The sequence below is a fragment of the Rhopalosiphum padi genome, chromosome 1, assembly GCF_020882245.1.
Source record: "Rhopalosiphum padi isolate XX-2018 chromosome 1, ASM2088224v1, whole genome shotgun sequence".
Lineage (NCBI taxonomy): Eukaryota > Metazoa > Arthropoda > Insecta > Hemiptera > Aphididae > Rhopalosiphum > Rhopalosiphum padi.
In genome coordinates, this window is record NC_083597.1 from 68,637,918 (window position 1) to 68,654,092 (window position 16,175).

The 16,175-nt window shown below is 30.3% G+C and overlaps 1 protein-coding gene across 4 annotated transcripts in view; it reads right to left on the reverse strand.

Annotated features, from left to right (window-relative positions):
* Positions 1-16,175, reverse strand: part of LOC132931772 (uncharacterized) — a 130,789-nt gene that overhangs the window by 18,507 nt on the left and 96,107 nt on the right. For all 4 annotated transcript variants that reach the window (XR_009662777.1, XM_060997759.1, XM_060997760.1 and 1 more), the window contains 11 exons: positions 10,985-11,029; positions 10,198-10,278; positions 9,477-9,524; positions 7,522-7,581; positions 5,696-5,740; positions 4,947-5,003; positions 4,653-4,709; positions 3,127-3,171; positions 2,087-2,134; positions 1,337-1,384; positions 5-64 (listed from right to left, as the gene is read on the reverse strand). Coding sequence is in view for 3 of the 4 variants with exons in the window: in XM_060997759.1 (XP_060853742.1) it covers positions 5-64; positions 1,337-1,384; positions 2,087-2,134; positions 3,127-3,171; positions 4,653-4,709; positions 4,947-5,003; positions 5,696-5,740; positions 7,522-7,581; positions 9,477-9,524; positions 10,198-10,278; positions 10,985-11,029 (594 nt within the window). In the remaining variant the exon portion in view is untranslated. The remainder of the gene's footprint in view (positions 1-4; positions 65-1,336; positions 1,385-2,086; positions 2,135-3,126; positions 3,172-4,652; positions 4,710-4,946; positions 5,004-5,695; positions 5,741-7,521; positions 7,582-9,476; positions 9,525-10,197; positions 10,279-10,984; positions 11,030-16,175) is intronic.

Here is a 16,175-nt window from a genome sequence, read left to right on the forward strand (position 1 = left end):
TTACCTAACTTGATCATTCTCTCTTTATAGGTGCTATGATTTTCAGCTAGTCTTGGAAAGTAAGCTGAAAATTTATAATTGTAATTTTTTGATTACCTATAATCTACTTTATAATATATTATGTAAATATGATTGTACGTTTGTATAGGGTTTATATATTTTTAAAACTACTGACAAATGTCAATTGACACCATATTTTATACACATATTACTTGGGGGACTGTTCTTTGTTTCATTTTTCAACCCTTATAGGTATAGCAAATGGGTGGCTTACACACGGATTTCGTTTTGGCTCACGAAAATTGAATGATTTTTTGTTTATACTGATTTTTTTCTTACTGCTTAGACAAAAAATTATGATGAAAAAAAACTGATATGAGTTAGCCACAGGCGGATTGCCCATCTCGGTCGAATAAGTTCATAAAGTGAGAATACCTACATTGATGCTGCCGATTTTTCCGTGTACCTACTGAGACATACTAATATGTAAATCGAAATACACTGATATAGCATTGTGTTTTATTTTTATTATATTTTCCTTTGCAAAGTTGTGTTATATAGCTAGTGAAATATATAAATACATAATAATAAAAAATTGTCAGTTATTTATCATACAAGTTTCCTAATCTATGTCGGCCATTCAGTACCTATACTGTTAATCGCGTTTCACATGATACGTCATATTATATTAACAATTAAAAAAAAAAAGCATAAGTTTTATAAAGTAGATATTGTGTTTTTTAATATTACACTTGATTCCAAGTCATTGCTAGGATTTTCTGTGGATTTATGACGGTTAATTATACAATTCAGCATAGTTACGCCATCTGATATCACGTCTGCGGGACCTATTTTTGCATGTAATTTGCCTTATAGTTTTTTTATAAAAAAAATTACTAGGGATAGTAGTGTACTATGAAATTTTAAATTTAAATATACGAGTATAATAAATAATAACCAAAAATAGGCTACGCAATACACTGTACAATATGTATACCTATTACCTATAATAGTCATAGTGTATCGTTTTGATGGGTAACCCGAGAATTGATAGGTAAATAGTATCAATATTCTTCTTTTTATTGTGTATATAATACTCGAATGATTATAGGGTTATTATGATAATACGATTTTAAAACTATACTGATATTATTTACCAAAATACAGTAAATACAATAAATCTAATTGTACCTACTACAAAGTTTAAATAAATAAAATAAAAATGTATTAATAGTACTGTATAGTATAATAGCATAATATAGTAGGAATGTATTCAATTTGTGTTTAAATTAATAGTTCGTTTAGTATTCTATACATTAAAATAGAAAAAACATACATAATTTAATTGAATCGAATTCGTCGTGGTTGAAAATTGATATGGTTTCTAAAAAAAAATAATTAGATAGGTTAAAAATAAATCTTACCTATCAGTTAGGTGAAGTTGAAAGATTAATAATACAATATTTTACTTTTTTGAATGACAACATAGTTTTAATTTCATATTCCATAGCAGAATAATTTTCTGAGTATTCAGTATTTTTATACATACAAATCGAATTTAGGGCGAGTAGTTTATGATTTATACGTATTTAAAGTTTAGACAAGCGGAGTAGTGGACAAACATTTTGCGGGGTAACCCCGTACCACTCCACTCCGTTTGTCTATACTTTAAATACGTATAACTCATAAACTACATAAATTCGATTTTTATGTATCAAAATACTCAGAAAATTATTCTGCTTTGGAATATGAAATTAAAACTATGTTGTCATTCAAAAACATAAAAAACTTAAAAAAATATTTAAAAATACAATTTTTCAATAAAAAACGTAGTATTTTTAACAACTTGAACTATGTAAAAAAATGTTTTAAAAAATATGAATACTTTTTGAAATAATGAGTGTTTTATGATAAAATAATCACCCCGTATATTAGAGATTAGACATTAAACATATTGTTTATTACTTTATTTTTATTTACTAAGTGTGGATATTGTTTATAAATGCTTTAATATTATAAGAACATTATTCTTCAAAAAATATCAATACAATATGATGCTAATAATTGTTATTTGAAAACTTCTTACTTTCGAGTTTTTCTGTTTTAATGCTGGTATCAAACACTCTTGGAAAATCTAAAAATAAAATTTGAATTATATAATATATTTATATTAGTGGCACTAGTGGCAGCACTAAGGGCGGACATGGTTTGGCCATTGCTCTCCCTGGAAATACACGGACAACAGACCACAGGGCCGGTGGTGTTATGTTGGAGTGTGGGGGTAATGCCCAGGACCTCGCGCTTTTGAAACATCAAAAATTCATATTGGTAGTAAATAACTGGAATTTATACTTGTACAATATATTTTCGGGTAAATAAAATCGTATTCACGCGCGTTATTTATTATTTACAATAATTTTATCTAGCGGGTATTTTAAAAATTTTTAAAACTACGTCCAAAACTACGTCAGCCGTTAGTTTCAAATCTTTGTAAATGCATATAATAGCTAGACTATTCGATTGTCGGCTAATATAGGTAGTAGGTACGCTCTTTGAACGACCGACCACTATTATTAATTATTATCACCAATAATAGATATTGTAGACGTCGTCATTTCGGGGAAATATAAATAGTTAGATAGCTGCAATGAAAATTCCAAAACTTTGGTCCAACCCCTCTCCCGTAAATTTTGTATGAATGAAATAATGTATTATTTATTAATCTTACAAAAATGTTATTAGGGCTTAGATTCCTTCTCTGTATACTATTTTGACAGGAAGTGTGGATCAAAGATTTTACACCTTATTATATATAGATTGGCCTTCAATAAAATTACATCCCTCAAGTTAGCTCTAACAGTCCACTTATTTATATATTACGTTTATACTCTTAACGATTTTGGATTCATATTATACCGAATACAAATATACTTATAAATAAGTTGTGTCTTTTTCAATTGATTTAACAAAAAGCAAACAAATTTAGAACAAAATTGCTAGGTTAATAAATTATTTTTTTAGAAATGTTAAATAAATCTGAATTTTAAAATATATAATTTTAAATTTAAGGATTTATTTAATACTTTAAAAGTTATATTATGTTTAATAAAATGTTATCTCACTTACGGGCTTGAAAAGTTTTAAATGCATATTTAGATAAAGTATACAAGCCTAAAAAAAAATGTGTACATAATCAGGTATTGTTGTTATGGAGATTATTAAAAGATTTTTAAAAAAGTAAATTCACATTTATATCAATAATACAATTAATAATAGAGTGAATTAAAAATTAACTTATACACCATTTATATAGTAATGCCCTTTGTATGATTTAATTTTAATAATTTTAAGTTGTTTCGGTATACATAGATTGACGATTGTTCATAAAATTCCCTAAATTTTGTTTTAAATATCAATATACAGTTTTACAGATAAAAATGCAAAATGTTACCAGATAGAAACAGCTTTAATATTATTTAAAAAATTTGAGAGATATAAATTGGGAATTTGAGAATATTAGCAATGCAAGACACAAGATAAAACGAGGATCAATAGAAATAGGGAATAAAACAATTTTCTTCGGCCAGTCTGATAAATATATACAAGGGGATAGTGGTTTTGCCGTGGAAAAAATTTAGTATCTATAATTAAGGACTTAAAAGTAATTAACTTTAGAATACCAGTATTAATAAAAGAAGCAACGTAGTTCAATATAGCATTTGTTAACTTACATGCCTGACAGAAGAGAAAAGGAACAGAGAAAAATATGAGTTTTATTCACTGTTAGCATTAAATATTAACCGTAGAGGAAATACTAGTGGGATATTTATTAATTTCACTAGGCGATTTAAACGCTAAAATTGATAGAGAAAAATGCTCCAATGGCCAACATTAAGCTTAACATCAGCTATCAAATAACCATGGATATACCTTTATTGAATCAATGACAAAATGATTAAAAATAAAAAAGCTCAAAATTCCTCTATATCAGGGATGGTCAACTCAATGCTATACTAGGGGGCCAATTTTTTGAAAGTGAAAATCTAGTGGGCCAGAGAACGTAGAAAGCAAAAAAAAAAATAAGGTCAATAAATTTTACAATTGACATTTATAGTTCAATATTAGATAAGAATTCATATCTATGTTTTACGATAAGCATTATGTCGGTTTTATAAATATTATAATAAAATAAAGTACAGAAAAATCTCTAAAATCCTAACATTTTATATTTTTATAGAGTAATTTTAAATATAGCACGGGGTTCACCAGATCAGTTAAAAATAGTAGGTACGCGAGCCGCCAGTTGCCATTTTCTGCTCTATATGAAAGTGCATAAAGGTACCTGGAGATCATGCATGGTATAAATAATGTTCATTGCTGAAAACGGTACTACACCACTGAAAAAATACTATTGGAAGGTTGAGGCTAAGACGGGAAGATAGAATAAAGGAAGATATAGAAAAATCAAAGCTAGTAATCGATTGGAAGGAAGCATTATTGGGTAGAATAAAATGGAGATAAATGTGTTAGATGGTATACTCTAGGTAAGTAGGTAAGTAGAAACTATGAAAAAATAATATATACTGAAAATGTAAAGTGTAAGTAAAAAAAAAAATTAATAAATTATTATCGGAGATTTCGCGAGTAGTTACCCCATTTGTTTAAGCTAGCTGATATATAGTTTTCAACATTTCTTAATTCAATTTTTTCTGTAAAAATTTCACAAAATAAATATATATGTAAGTAGGTTTATAAGTAAATTGTAAATGGATTTAAAATGTATAGAAAATACAATTTAAAATCATTAATAATAATGATAATAATAATATAGATTATATTTATTTAAATTTAAATATAGTGTAATATAATTTAAAGACATTGATCTTAATAAATTCAAAGAGTCAAAGACTAAATGTACTTTTAAAATTATAAACATTAAAACGTACCATATAAATTAACATTATCCAAATAAGATTGGTAATTATGAAATAGATGTGGATATACTGAAAATTTACAAGAAACATTATAAAAAATATATACTTACTACACAATGCATTTACGTTACATTTAGCTTGAAATTATTAATTAACTAAAGACTTTATTGAAATTGCTGTTAATGTAACATAAATATGACCAATACTGTATTCAGTATTGTACACTAACATTAAGATACTTATTTTAGCATAAAGAAATAGTCATAATTTATTTTAATAGGTCCAAAATTGTATATTTTTACACTGCAGGATCACAATGTTAAATTAATTGTATATACAAAATACTACAATAATTAATGCCGTTAATCCTATGTAATTTAGTTGAAATTTACTAAGTTATCAACAATGGTGTTTTAGGTTGATTATTATATGATATAGAATAATAAAAATGTTGATACATATATTTATCAGTGGCCAAAGGCCTATAAATTCAGCGAATGCCAATAGTTATCAAACGGTAGCTGATATAGTAATATGTTAATTATGTATATACAGAGAGTCAAATAGTTCTATACAATTTTGAACTTTGTAAGTAAATATATTATTATATTAATAATTCTGAGCGAATACAATAATTATTATAACATATAGGAATTGTGAACTGAAAAATTTTTTTTCTGGTTAGAAACACCATTGAAATTAAATTGCCATTGGCGGGTATAAATATTGTTATATATTGTAAAAATCAAAAAATATCTTACTTGCTTTGCAGTATCGAAATATGTTACGGGGAAAAGCGATTAGTTCTAAAAATAAAAATAATACATAATCTTAGATTATAATACAAATAATTGGTCTGAACTGTATTTATTTTCGAGTTTCTCGTCGTTCGTCATCTGAGCGTAACCTATTGTACACACGTTCTCTCCGTCGCTCCTGAATTATGCCTGAACATATTAAATTATATACCGTATATAGTTTTTTTTAGGTGAAATCTATCTCATTGATTCTCGAATGTGCGTGTACACGTCATCAGCAGCTCTCAGATTCAGGGCACTCCGTTCACAAGTAATTATTAAGTATTTAATATATATTAAATTTAAACGTACAATACATATACGCATAGCTCGCTTAACTTAAACGTCATAAACCCTGCACTGACCGCTTGATGAGCTTTAGACTCCAACCAGATTAGTTATGTCACGAACTAGCCTACCGTTACCCCAATTAAAATCGTCAATAATACATTAACAAGGCAAATTAAAATGAAATTAAACGCTCATTATCTATATCCTTCCGTCCTCCGCAGTCTTCCCGAAACCAATATCGAGAAATCGAAACTAGTGGTGACACTCAACTACTGTGAAGTCCTTATCGTAGACGATGAAGACCCAAATAGGGATATTAATATTATGGACCTTGATAACCAGCACGAAACTCCCAGTTAGAGGCAAGCGCATACCATAAATAATGCACCAATGACTATTTCGTCTCTATTTATATTTGTTAAAGGCGTCCTTGTCTACATAGGATAACGAAATAATATTAGAAACCAAATTGATACAAATATCATGTAAGACTATTGGAACTATTATATTTATTAGGCCATATTGACTAACTAATTCATTTCCTTAAGGACATCAACACCCAGTATTACACATACAAAAAAAAAAAAATCCTTCAGAGCAGCGGTTCTCAAACTTTTTTTTACGTACCACTTAGGTATATTATCAATCAGTCGCGTACTACTAATGACTAAAAACTAGAATGATCCAAATTCCATAGTTAAAAATATGTGTAGCTAAAAACATTTATTTAAATAAGAAAGCAGTAAAATACTAAAACTACAGTAATATTATTTTTTATTTATTAGTTTTTTTAAAATAAGATGAATTAAATGATTGAATGGGTTTATTATCCAAAGACGGCCTTCTCCGTACCCCCACATGTAGTCTTTCGCGTACCACAGTTTGAGAATCGCTGCTTTAGAGCAGTGGTCGGCAACTTTTTTGAACTTTCAGGCCACATTCACAAAATAAAGAGATCGTGGGTCAGACAAAAATAAAAATTATATATTCTTAAATTATGTACTATGAAAAAAAAAATACTGTCTAAAACTTTAAAATAATAAAATGTATAAAAAAAAAATGTCGTCGTTCTAGAATTAAAAGCGGGCTGTATACAATAGCCGCGCGGGCCGCCAGTTTCTAACCACTGCTTTAGAGTAGTTATTAAAACCTCCATTCAACTACCCTAGTTATAGACATTGCTGCATTAATCAATAAAATTGGCCACTCAGTCAAAAACGTAACAAATATTGAAATATCAAACACTATCAAATAAAATCTTCACTCCCAATTTTAACCCTCAAGAAAGTGACAGTGATATTTTCGCCATCAGTGCCCTACTACAAACAAACTAAGTTCTCTTTTTATATATAATTTAAATCAATATTGAAATATAATATAACACACATATTGTGATTATAATGTTTTCCATATAAAATGTAAATATAATTGACATATTATACTTATAAGAAATTTTAAAAACTTTTAGGTAATTTATTAAAAATTATGTAGTTAGGTACTTAGAGATTTCATTCTTGTCTCGTATTTCTCGTAGGTTTCATTTATTGATACAAAATAAGCTGAAATATTATGTAAATATTTTAATTATTTATTTATTAAAACTATTAAAATATTTAAGCATAACAGAAATCTTAAATTTTTGAAATGGATCATTATTTAAGTCGAGATTCAAGAATTAATATCATATGGTGCTTGATTCGATCTAATCAATACGCACTAAGAACCTAACGTCCCATTATTTTTTTTTCTTTTTGAAAGACAAATTTACTATTTAAAAAAATTAAAATATATGTGTTAATGGTTAATTAAAACTTATAATAGCTATAAAAGAAATACATAAACACTTAATAGCGAATTTAATAGATATTACCATTGACATAATTAAAAAATAAAATTAGGAAAGTCCTTCTCACGTGCAATGTAAATCATAACTATTATGCACTATATATTATAATATTATACCTATAGTATCCAATAGATTGAAATTAAAACATTCTACAAATCTCAAAAAAATGGAAAACAATGTGTGGCACATTTTGCTAATGTGTGAAACTAATAGAATTGGGGACTAAACCCTCCCAAATATAAAATTAGCTTCTTCTTGTTAGTTAATTTAAGGTTTATTTTATTAGTGTAAATTATAACGATTATGTAAAAATACCACCGAAAACTTCCAATACGTTTACCTAATCAAAACAAACATTTTTTTTTTAAACCTATATTATTTTTATGATGTGCTTTTATATGAGTTTGTGATATTTGTCAATTAAACGATTAAAACATAAAATAATGCTATTTTCTAAATTGATAATGATAAATAATAAAGCTGAACATTATATTTTCACCAAATACCATAGACCAATATTTTTTTTTTCTGATATAACTTAGTGTATTCTTATCGCTGCCCGCTGGGTTTTTAAAATTATAATATATCGAAAACCTAAAATTAAATTTGTTTTTTAATATTTTTTCTAGTTTTTTGAGAAAAACACTGAAAGCGTTGGCCGACCGTACGTGGGACACATGTTTGATACAATGATACCACTATCATATTTAATAATTCACAGTTTTTTTCAAAACAAGAAAAAATATTAAAAATCAGGATATTAATGAAATTAAAATGTTGAAACGTCAATATTTTAAGAAAAATGAACTCTACAAAATGGCTATCATCAATTTTTTACCAAAACATAAAAATAAACTAAAACGTGAAATATTTTTAGTTTTTGTCCCTGTGAATCTTATTAAAAACCCAGAATTATGATATCTCCATTATTTCAGGAGATATCGCAATGGGTAAATCCTGGGACACTCCGTATTATGTGTACCTAAGCGTATTAGGTTAGTACTTAAATTATTTTAAATACGAAATGTTGAATATAATATTATTTAAATGATAACTTATATAATATATGATGTTAAAGTCTATCGGAACCGACATGTTTTTAGTACAATTGCATTGCATATACGATATACCTTACAGCTAAAACTTACACGTTTCATAAAACAGATAGATTCTGACAATGTATGTATATTTCTTTAAAAGATGAAGATTTTATGCAGGTTGGATTGCACTTTGACTTTAATAACTATGTTTTTTAAACATTTTTATGAACGTCTATGTATTAGCAATATTTAATATGAATATCAGAATAAATGTATACCGTTTTTAAAGTTAATTTAAAAAACCAGGTCCAATGTGACCTAAAAAAAAGAAGATTAAAACCCGACTATTTTGCGAGGCGTGGTTGTTTCCTTGTTTTTGTTAATTGAATTGATTAGATTTTATTTTTTTGAACGGTTATTGTACGACCACCATGCCATGCAATTATAGATTACCTGCATTTTTACCATTTAATAAAAAGTCAGTTCCGACAGCTTTAAAATGGATCTTAGATATTTGTATAGAAAATTATTAAATATATTACTATAATTTGTCTATTAATACTTTTACCTTTTTTAAATGATTTATATATCATTTCATCCATATAGTCTTTGTTTACTAAAGTTAAAAATAATAATAATAAACCGTTACACTTATTTCAAAAAATAAATATTAAAAGAGAAAAATAAGTCTCTTTTTATCTATGAATATTGCTATACAGTCTAATCTGAATGCATATAATAATAATGTGACCACAAAACAAAAATATTTATAATTAAGTAGCACTAAAAAAATCAACTAAGTAGATACATTTAATATTTTAATTTATTTATTTTTCCGTACTAAACTACTAACACACATGTTAGTGTGATTAAATCATAGAAATCTTCATTACTCTGAAATTCTATACATCTAAATGAATAATTTAAAAAGTTTCTATTAAATGTTATTTGTTAATATACATATATTATACATTTATACTAAAATATTTTTCACATCAAAATTGTTTTATTTAATTGTTTTTTATTGTAAAAGAAAAATTGCTTATCTATGTATATAATGAGGTTTATTGATTACTTTTGTATATTTTTCTATTCTTTAAGGTAATTTAAGGAGAATATTTGTAGGTTTCTACTTTATTTAGGTTTCTTAAAGTATATTAGTACCATATTTTGAATGTTTTAAGAGAATATAAATCCCGAATTTAATCCTAATGTATCTCATTATTATGAATTGAGCTAATTATGGCGTTTATAATAATTAAATAAATAATATTATATAATAATCTTACTATTTTGTGTTCCTTGTGATGTTCTAGACATAGTCTGATAAGTTTTATCAATTTTATATGAATGAAAAATTACCGGAAATACTAAAAAAAATGGCAAAATTGTTAGAAAATATAATCTTTGTTTTATTCCTACTAACCTATTCCGTTCGCTGAGATAATGTGATTACTTCTCATATACTTTTGGAGTGGCGATTTGTGTAGTCGTGACGGGGTTTTAGTTTGTGCACACCACATTCTCTTGCAAACGGGTATACATAATATTAAAATAAATGTGGTTTTAAGAAACAAATAATGAGTCATGTATGTTTATGTTATTGAAATTAATATTTTAATTAATCACACATTTGCACCAAGTTACACGTAACTGTACAATAAACATACAGTAAAACTTCCGTTAACGGTCAACTCTATAGGATGGTCACCTCTATGTAACGGTTAGGTTTTTTGGTCCCATCAAGTGTTATGCCATGTATTGTCACCTTTATAGGACGGCCACCTCTAAATAGGGATCATTATTTATGGTCACTTCGGTGACCGTTAATTGGAAGTTTCACTGTGTATGAAAACTGGTGAGCGAAACGTATAGATACTCAAAGCTTGCACAAGTATAGGTCGAGAGATTTAAAAAAAAAAATATATGATAATTGATATTAGATTTACATTTTCATATTATACAGGTATTTATTTAAATAAATAATATCATAAGGTACACTAGTGAGTATACTAATAGTATAATTTATAAAATATTATATTATAATACCATATAGATATAAGTGGAGTATCTTACCACGTTTAAGCCAGTCAAGTTCTTCATCAGTCATCATCTGTATTACTAAAATAATAAACAGTTTAACTGTCAAAAAATATAGGTACTCTTAAAACATTATTATACTACGTAATTTGTTTGTTGGGCGTTGGTTCTTTTGTTTCAACAATATAACCATTAACTCGAACACAATATATATTTGTTATACTTAGTATGTCATTTTATTAATATTATTCCAACTCAATACTAGTTACGTAATATACAAATTAGGAAGTTTATATCATAATATGGAAAATAATGATAATTATTCAATGATAGGTATTTGACTCTAAAACGGATTGATAATAATAAAAAATAATAAAACTAGTATTTAATTGTACGAATAGATTTAAAATGGTTAAAATGTATTTTTGAAACCTAAAATTAGATAATTTACTAATAAATTTACTAAGTACTGTTTTTTTTTAATGAGTGAAACAGTTTTTGGAAGTCTGTTAATAAAAACAAAATATAAAAAAAATGATCTGTATTTTTACTACTACGATGATTATTTTCCTAGTTATTTTATTAAAAATAAAAAAATATTACTCAATCCATTGAAAGTATAAAATAATTTTGTTCGATATGCTCGGCGACTATCTTGGGTGCCTACAATAATGTACCCAAGATAAGCATTAGTCAGTATTAATACGGACGGCGTAGTGGACATATCGGGCTCTCTGCTCAACGGCAGTATAATACGCCATAGTTAATATTAATTAAAGCTGTTAAAGTGAACCAGTATCAATAAAGCAAAAGTCGTTCAATGATTCAAAATTAGTGTTTTCATTGCTCGCAACATGGTCCTTCGCAACCGCATATAAAGAAAAATCGGTGTTTTAGTTATGTTTTGTTAAAACACGTGTTCGTACTACGTCGAAGTCAGTATTTATTACTCAAAGCCGAATTATAGTTTCTCGTACAATACCATAGTATTCTCACGTATTTTTCGAAAATTTGAGTTCGTGAACGTGAAGTCAGCGCGTGACGAATTTCAAATATTTCTCGTGTATTTTCGACAGTACTAGATTCGAATACACGAACGCGAACGTGAAATTCAAGTCAGCATATTGGACTGCCAATTTGTTTAATGTCCATACACAAGTGCCACCAGTAGGTTACAAGTATTGGACACATCAAGCAGTCAAGCAACAAATAGTCAAGCCTTCAGCTCAGGTAAGAGAATTGGCCAATTTCTATATTTATTTCTTCTTTAATTTTTCCCCCGCGTTATTTCCTATATATCGTCCTCGTAATAAAACACGTAGATTAGTAAAGGTCGCAAAAATAGAAGTTTGGCATTTATAAGTCGAGGCCACTGCGACAAGCGATAAGACAGATCCGCGTTGTTACAATCTAGCGCGCTCGCTATCGTTATATCTCCCTAATCATAGCGCGCAAACGTTCGGGACGAAACGTACAACATATAGTAATAAAGTAACATTAGCTATTGTCCACTTGTAGGTTCATAGCATTAGTAGAAGGTATTACTTAATACTAATAATGTCCGATTTAAACGCTCTTATCGCACAACGGGGCCAGATAAAAGCCCAATTAACGCGTTTCGCCACATACTTACGAACTAATGGCGGTGACAACGTAGACATCGACCAAATCAAAGTAAGAACAGAAAAAGCAAAGCAAACTTGGGAAGATTTCCGGTGCGTACAGCAACAGATAGAGGAAGAGGATCGCGAAAATGAAGACAACGAAAGGTATCGAGATGAATTTGAAAATTTATATTTTGAAAACATTGCGAAATCTGAAAAGATCTTCAAAATAGCGGATAGTACCAGTACAAATGCGAGTTCAAGCAATGCAGATAGTAACGCACATATACCTTATAAGAACGATAATGCCGCAATTACAAACCCGAACGTTAATTCAATTGTAAAATTAGCCCCGCTAGAGATCCCGCAGTTTTCCGGGGCATATACAGAGTGGGCGGCGTATCATGATATTTTCTCGGCTTTAGTACATAGCAATGACAAGATAAGTGACATACAAAAATTCTTTTACTTACGGTCGTCATTATCCGGAGACGCCGAAAGTGTTATAAAATGTATACAAACCACGGCCGACAATTATAATGCAGCGTGGAACAGTTTGATAGAGCGATATGATAACAAAAAGGTTTTAATACAAGTACATACGCAAGCTATTTTTGATTTAGAACCGATAAAAAAGGAATCGTCCTCACAACTACGTAAGTTAGTTGACACATTATCAGGTCATATGAAGGCATTAGAATCATTAGGGGAGATGCCAAGTCAATGGGGAGCATTATTAATGCATTTGGTCGTATCCAAGTTGGACACAAAGACGATGAGGGAGTGGGAAATCTCATCTTCAAAAACAGAAGCTTCTAGTATTTCAAAACTTACGAATTTTCTACAATCTAGATTCCGCGTTTTAGAGGCAGTAGAGACGTCTCAACAAATTAACTCACTTCAAGAAAATAATCGCATGGCAACTTATCCGAACAAAAAGAAGCGATCCAGCGTATTTGCCGCTACCAGCGAAATTAAATGTTATTTCTGTAAACAAGCTCACACTATTTATCGTTGTCCGTCGTTCCTAGGATTAGCGATTGTTGATCGAATAAAACGAATAACCGAGCTCAAGTTATGCAAAATATGTCTAAGATCACATGACGGAGAAAGGTGTCATTCGAGGCGCTGTACAATATGTGCGCGCCCGCATAATGGATTATTACATTTATCGCGTTCCGAGAAGCCAATCAAACAAACCGCGTCGCACACTAATGAGGTTATTGACCGCGACGACGGGAAGGAAGGCGAAAATAGCAATAATACAGCCGTATCAGTGAGTGCGTGTGCTTACCGTAAAAACAATAATAGTCAAATTTTATTATCGACCGCTACCGTATATGTTTACAATGTTGATCGCAAACCGATACAGTGTCGTGTATTATTGGACAGCGGATCACAGCATAATTTTATTACAGAAGCTCTAGCACAGTATTTACGATTAAAACGCACGAAAACGTCGTGTGCCGTAGTAGGTATTAACGAATCGTCACATACTGCGTCGCATATAGTAAACACAACAATTAAATCGCGCATCACAGATTATTTGTCAAATTTAGATTTTTTCATTTTACCTAAATTGACAACAAACTTACCCTCAATGCCTATAGTGGCACCTAATTTAAAGATTCCCGCAGGTTTAGCAATGGCTGACCCTGCATTCGGCACGCCACAAGCCATAGATATGATACTCGGCGCAGAAATATTTTTTGATTTAATTAATAAAGAGCAAATACGTCCAATGGCTCACGGGCCAGTCTTACAGAATACGAAATTAGGATGGATCATTTCCGGCCCAGTGCCCCATTCTACTGTTTGTTGTGTAGAAACTAGTGTATCGTTATTCATCCGCACGTCATTGACATACGAAACAAAAACACTTGAAGAGCGAATGGCCGCATTTTGGCGCCTCGAAGAAGTAAAGTCCGATGAATTATACACTATAGAAGAACGTGCATGTAAACAGCATTTTTTAAAAAACGTTCAACGAAATGATGATGGTCGTTTTATTGTTGCGTTACCTTTTAAAGTCGCGCTCAAGTTAGGAAATTCGTACGATAGAGCGTTGCGCAGATTTATGTCATTGGAAAGACGTTTTCAAGCAGATAAAAACCTGAAAGAAGGTTACGTTAAGTTTATGAACGAATATATAGAGCTCGGACATATGTCGATCACGAACTCTGTTCCAGCGGCGGATCAGTGTTATTACCTACCGCATCATGCCGTGTTTAAAGACAATAGTACAAGCACCAAGTTACGTGTAGTGTTTGACGCATCGGCGAAAACAGACACCAACCTTAGTTTAAACGATGTGTTATTAAAGGGCCCATGTATACAAGAGGAATTGGTTTCTATAATGGCACGATTTAGAACGTACAGGTATGCTATTACCGCAGATATTAAAAAAATGTACAGACAAATTTGGGTCACTGAGAGTCAACGCGATTACCAACGTATTTTGTGGCGAGAAAATCCCGACCAGCCCCTAAATACATATTGTTTAAAAACGGTGACATACGGCGTAATAACCGCATCGTATTTGGCTACAGCATGCATAGACAAACTGTCAAGTGATGAAGCTCTGCAATTTCCCGAAGCTTGTAGTGCTTTGAAGCATGATTTCTACGTCGATGATTTCCTAGGCGGTGCAGGATCGATATCGGAAGCACTAAAGCTACGTGATGACTTAATTAAAGTTTTACAAAAAGCCGGTATGGAATTATGTAAGTGGTCTAGTAATGACCCTAGATTGCTAGAAGGCGTTGATACGGCAACAATTAATGTAAATGCTAATGACACTTTAATGGACGTTGAAAATACTACCAAAATATTAGGTATGTATTGGAATCAAAATATTGATGCTTATCAATATACTATACGGCCGTTCGACGAAAATACGCGTATTACGAAGCGAGTAATATTATCCGAAATAGCATCAGTGTTTGACCCACTAGGCCTAATTAGCCCGGTAATAATTAAGTTTAAAATAATAATTCAACGGCTATGGCAATTAAATACGAGTTGGGACGCTGTGCTACCGTCAAATATCGAGAAGGAATGGAGAGACAACCATCGGAAACTAAGTGATTTAAACTCACTCGTTATCAACCGATCATTAGTTGGTGACGGTGAGATAGCCGATATCCAATTGCATGGTTTTTCTGACGCGTCCGAGACCGCGTACGGCGCGTGCTTATATTTACGTGTACTAAACACCAACGGCAAATGTATTACTAATTTAATCTGTTCTAAGTCACGTGTTGCCCCGTTGAAAACTGTTTCAATTCCGCGTCTAGAATTACTAGCCGCCGTACTATTGGCACGTTTAGCGTCCAAGTATGCGCCAAATTTACACCTGCCAATAAAAAGGAGATTTTTCTGGTCCGATTCAATGGTGGTCTTAGCGTGGATATCATCTCAATCGTCTAAATGGAAAACATTCGTGGCTAATAGGGTTGGAGAGATACACGAGCGCACGTTAATACATGAGTGGTCCCACGTAGGTACTCATGACAACCCAGCGGACATAGTGTCGCGTGGATGCTGCCCATCGCAGATCAAAAATCTCGAGTTGTGGTGGAGCGGACCGAAATGGCTATCAGATAGCTCGTCCAAGTGGCCGA